At 39.7% G+C, this 5,504-nt stretch overlaps 1 protein-coding gene across 2 annotated transcripts in view; it reads right to left on the minus strand.

Moving 5' to 3' along the window:
- Nucleotides 1-1,196: 1,196 nt before the first annotated feature.
- The window catches only part of SUPT3H (SPT3 homolog, SAGA and STAGA complex component), a 439,195-nt gene continuing 434,887 nt past the window's right edge, over nt 1,197-5,504 (minus strand). Inside the window, exon 12 of one of the 2 annotated variants that reach the window (XM_007458306.1) lies at nt 1,197-1,331. In XM_007458306.1, coding sequence (XP_007458368.1) covers nt 1,290-1,331 — 42 coding nt within the window. In that variant the 3' untranslated portion in view covers nt 1,197-1,289. The remainder of the gene's footprint in view (nt 1,332-5,504) is intronic. The other variant, XM_007458307.1, reaches the window with a different exon arrangement.

A 5,504-nucleotide genomic window follows, 5' to 3' on the forward strand; every position in this document is an offset into this window, starting at 1 on the left:
ATACATTTCACCAAGCGCAGATGGAACATCAAAACCCTTTGGCAATTTTTTGATATTATATATCTGCATTTTTTTGTTCTTGACATGAAGATTTTTTCCAGAAGGACTAACATAGAACAGGTAAGTGATAGTTAACAAATGTGAATAATATGGCACAATCACATTAACTGAGCCTCACTACGATTTGGTCAGAGGAGGAAAATCTTTCATGCTTCTCATTTCTGTTTCTATTAATTCTTTACAAAGGCTATCTCGGTGTGTGTAGAAACCATGATAAAAGTAAAATTATACAAAACTCCTAAAGAATTAAAGAAACAACTTCCTTCTTTGCAATTCAAGTTCAATCAAGAACAGTATATAACTGCTATATTTTAGTTCGCTTCGTTACAGTTCCTCGTTTACTGGAGAAAGTATAGATGCCAGAAGGATAACTCAGCTGCTACCAGCAAGAGACTGCCCAGCCCACATTTCAGTCTAGGTGTTAGTGCTTTGGAGGGAGAAAGCAGATCACTTGGCTCCCCATCCATCGATTCTAACCGCTTTGCTTCTAAATGGGTACAGCGTGTGTGTGAGGGCTGGGCCTGGGGATCGGAGAGACAGGGGAAGGAGAAAAATGAAGATGGGGAAGAGGGTCTACGAGGGGAAAAACACACGATAGGTAGATACTCAGGAAGTTGGGAAGAGGCCATGAAAATGACACATATACTACACGTGGGGTGAAGGGAAGAGAAGATGGGAACAGCCAGTTCATCAGGCCAATTAGGTCTTTGATTAGTGTGAGTTTATAAGATGGACATTTGTCTGTAAAATACATGTAGATCTAGACATCAAATGTCAGAAGGTAGAGTTGGTGGGACAGTGCAAGGGGAAAACTGACTGTTCTTTTAATTTTGTTTCCTTTGTCCTAAACCTGGATTACAAAATGCATCAAATAAAACACAGACTAAACACTGAGAAAAAAAAAAGTCACTGCTTTTAAGTTATGTGAGCTGAGAGCAGTAAATCGATTCCAAATTAAAATCTCAAAATTGTGTGATGTGCATTCTTGTCCACCTACACACCATCCCAAACATCCTGCCATTAATTGGCTAAATGGCCCATCTAGTAAACAAGACTAAGCATTGAGGGGGCTGGAAAAGGGCTGGAGTCAGCCAGTTGATAGTCACAACAAACCAACCCACTCCCGAGGATGCGGAGAAGGTAAACTTGTATTTTATTTTGCCCAAGGAGGGGAACAGAAATCACCTTAATATAACATTGCCTTTCCTGTTGTCTCAGTCACAGTCACATCAGCAGGCCAGAAAAGCCATCCCATTCCTGCGGTAGGCACTCTGTCAAAGAAAAAGAAATCTGCAGTGAATTATCACATCAAGTCAAACCAGGAAAGGAAGCAAAAGAGCAAACAGAACTTTCTTCCTGTTTTGTAGACTCTGCTGGCTACAATCTAATAGGGTGCTTAATCTGAACATTTCTGGTGGCAAAGCTTTAGCAGCCACTCTGTTAAAAAGTCAGTGTGGTTAACAAGTGGTTAGTGATTCTATTTTGGGGGAGTGGGAGATACCTAAAATAAGACATCCCATTTTGTTAATTGATTGGGCTTGGTTAGGCCAAAGACATGTTGTGTTGAATCTGTTTGTCCTTTATAAACATGTGCTCTCTATTGGACATGCCCAGGAATCATTTCTAACTAAGTCTCTTAATAGTCTGTAAATTACTGACTCATTATATCCTTCCCAGGCCTAATTTACAGTGTCAGCGAAAAGCTATGGGAACAGATACTAACAGAGCCCCCCCCCCCCACCCCACTCACAAATATGGTGATGTCTAAGGAATCCTGTACATTATAGACATTACAGAAAACCTGAATCTTACATAATTTTATAGACATTCATGTACATATAGATGTATAAATGGATATTCATGATGGGATAAAAATACTCCCATAAAAGAAAAATGGGAAAATAGATACTAATTGCAATAATGCAATATATTCCAGTAAAGAAAGTAAAATGGCGTGATTTCTCACCCCAAGAGATATATTCTGCATTTCAGAGTTGGAAACAAATATGGGATGTCTAAGGAATCCTGTACATTATAGACATTACAGAAAACCTGAATCTTACATAATTTTATAGACATTCATGTACATATAGATGTATAAATGGATATTCATGATGGGATAAAAATACTCCCATAAAAGAAAAATGGGAAAATAGATACTAATTGCAATAATGCAATATATTCCAGTAAAGAAAGTAAAATGGCGTGATTTCTCACCCCAAGAGATATATTCTGCATTTCAGAGTTGGAAGACTTGGGCCATACAGGGCCTCTGTGACTCGTCCTGATTCTCACAATGAGACCCAGAGTGAAGCAGAATTAAAATCCGGGATTTAGGAATAAAATACCCCTTTTCACCACCATAGTTTTCATTATTTAAACTAGGAACAGCAACGTTCAGAGAATTCATAACCCTCAATTAAATGGAATTTTTCTATAATCTATTTTCAGAAAAATGGAAAAAATAACAAAATCTCATATCAGGAATTTTTTTTCCCTTTAAGCTAGTAACTCTGGGCTGTTCTGGAGTCTGTAAACTTTCGGTCCAATAAATTTACCTTCAGTAGCCATATTATAGGAAATACAGAATAAGCTTTTATGGTTAAGATAATGTTATGAAGGTGCTGAGAGGTTAATTCTAAAACCATGATTATTTTTAATTATACAAAAAAAAAAAAAAAAAAGGAAAGTGGACCCAAGCTTTTTAGAAAAACTTCTACCAATATGAGGTGAAACAAAAATGGTTTTCCAGATAACTTTCTGTTAATCATAAAATTCAATTAACTTCAAAACCCTTCCCTTAAAATCTCCTGCTTACACAGGATTTATTATGGTTGTCAGGCTTTGGCGCCCTGGCTGAAATTTCATCGGTGGGTTATGCTGTTACACAGTTCACTCCAGATCAGCATATCAAGGATGAGAAAACAGTGGCAGATTCCAAGTTTCCTTTCTCAGGGATCTCTGGGAGCTCCATCTTATCATTGGACTTTTTGTGCCACGGGGCACTTTCAGATTGAAGCAAACATTCTAACAAAGGCTAGAAAATTCCAGCTCTAGCTCCTAAGATTGTGCACCGGAGAACAGTGGTTAAGTGAGCTCCTTGGAGAGCCACAAATAAGTTGCAGGAACGGATAAGGTGTCTTCCCACAACTACAGGCAGGGGAGCCTCAGGCCTTGAAACAGCCCCTTCCACCACAGCCGCCTTCGAGAGGCTCACGCCAAAGTAATACTTTCAGCTTCTTAACCTTGATATTTTACAGTTTACAACCACAGTGACAAACTTTAACATAACATAATATTGAAAGCACAGGGATGGTTTACATGGAGATAAATGGACCTGGGAATAAAGCTGGGTTCCTCTTAAAGGTAAATGGTTGAGGTGAGCCTTCCTTGAAAAAGCAGTCTTGGCTCAGGAGAAGACTGAGTCTTGGCTGAACTCACCTGAGAAATTACCACATTAAATCTTTCCAGGGTGGGCGATATGAAATGGTTCGCTCCAGTACTGAAAAGGTCACTTTTCAAAAATCAAGTCACCTTCACAGATAACTGATTACCATTGTTTGCAAACGAGTAAAAGATGACAGGCTTATTTAATAACATAGACACTCAAGTAGCCAAGTTTAATGAGAAAACCAAAGTTTAGAGCTGACCCAGATTTCTGGAATAAGTTCTTCTAATTCTAATTCTAAAGTAAAGAAGAAACAAACGAGCATGTGTAATTAGTGAAGAGCAATTTCAGCAAACCAATCCCCTAGGGTCCTCCACCCTGAGTCACTGCTTTTTCCTTTTGATGTATAAAGGATGTATGTTGTCTGTCGGTGTAGGGTAATTATGGGAATGTCCCAAATTTGGCATCCTTTCCAGAGTAAGCAACTTGAAAGGAAGATGGATGAAGACAACTCATCTTTGTGTCAACTGTGAATTTCTCTCTATTTGTGTTGCGAATGCTGAAACTAAATTTGAACATTGCTTGGTGTGAGGGCCTTCCAGAGGCCACGTTCTCATGAAACATTCTGTAACCAACTCACTCTCTACTGTCAGATCCTATGAATGATTCACAGACACCCCTAGTTAGTAAAACCCAGACCTTGACCAGCAAAAGCCTGGACCTCCCCAACTACTGAAAAGTATAAATTAATCAATAACACAGACCTCGCCCCCGCCCCAAACCAGCTCTTACTGCTATATAACACTTAAGCTTTACTTCTTACTTAATAGAGCTCTGTTCTCAACTACTGTTGGCTCCTATGTAAATGCATTGAACAGCTCAGGTATTTTAGCATCTCCCAAAGTTACGAGCAAAGATGATATATATGTATTTTAAAGGACCAATTGTAGTTCTTAGGCTTTTTTTTTTTTTTAATTGAGTATCAAGCTAGCTCCCCATTTTTGACATTCTTTTATTCATTCAGTTCCAAATTATGACCTTTTACTGGAATCTCAATCTACCTGGATAACCAGACATAGATTCTACTTGCTGCACTGGGCACTGGTGGGGAAATTAACTAATTAAGGGTGTACTTTAAAAATATGGCTTAAAAAAAATCATATGGACAATGAACAAGCTAGAGAAAACATTTAAATCCCAAACTGGTTTACTTCTGCTTTTTTATGGTTCATCATAAATTACACATTTTAAGGAATGCAAATTAATATTAAAAAGCAAAAGGTTAATATTTATCTTAAGCAAAAGAAGATAAATATGCTATAAAACACATCCTGCAGTTTGAATATAATTATATATGTGTGTTATTTATGCCATTAGCCTAATTAGTAAGGCTTTAATTATAGATAAAACCATGCCCCTCAGTTCAGACCTGTATTTTATTCTTACTACTACATTTCCTGATTAATTTTGGCATCACTGAGGCTGAGCTGTTGCTTCTCTGCACCCTGTTCCATGGGGCCAGAGTTAGGACTTTGACCCCCCATCCCCAGGATGTGCTGTTGCTGCCCCCTGAGCTCAAGCCACTACTGTACCCTGTCACCCCACAGCTTGTGCCACTGCTGTTCTCCCCACCCTGGGGCCCGAATCACTGTGGGAAGCCCCAAGAACTCAGACCCTGGGTCCTTGGAAGATATACACATGCCTGCACATCAGACACTGGCACTACCATCACTGCAAGTGCACCTGTGCCCCAGGACCAAGGTAGTTCCACACGTGCCTGATCCTAGAACCCCGGCTACACTGCCACTGAGTGCCAGCTCACTAAACCTTGTACCAAAATGGATCCCATTGGCTAGAACTTCCTTTCACAGGCGTAAAAGAAAGACCCCAGCAGCAGCCTCTGCCATCGAGGACCCCAATAGCCCTATAGGTATCACTGCCACTTGCAGGACCTCTGCAGTCTGGGCCCCAGCAGTCTTTGCCCAAGTTGACCTCAGCTGATGGAGCTGCACAGAGATTATGCCACTGTGCTTTCCCCAGAATCAGAGCTGCTGAA

The sequence above is a fragment of the Lipotes vexillifer genome, unplaced genomic scaffold (assembly GCF_000442215.2).
Source record: "Lipotes vexillifer unplaced genomic scaffold, Lipotes_vexillifer_v1.1 scaffold4, whole genome shotgun sequence".
In the NCBI taxonomy this organism is placed as follows: Eukaryota; Metazoa; Chordata; class Mammalia; order Artiodactyla; family Lipotidae; genus Lipotes; species Lipotes vexillifer.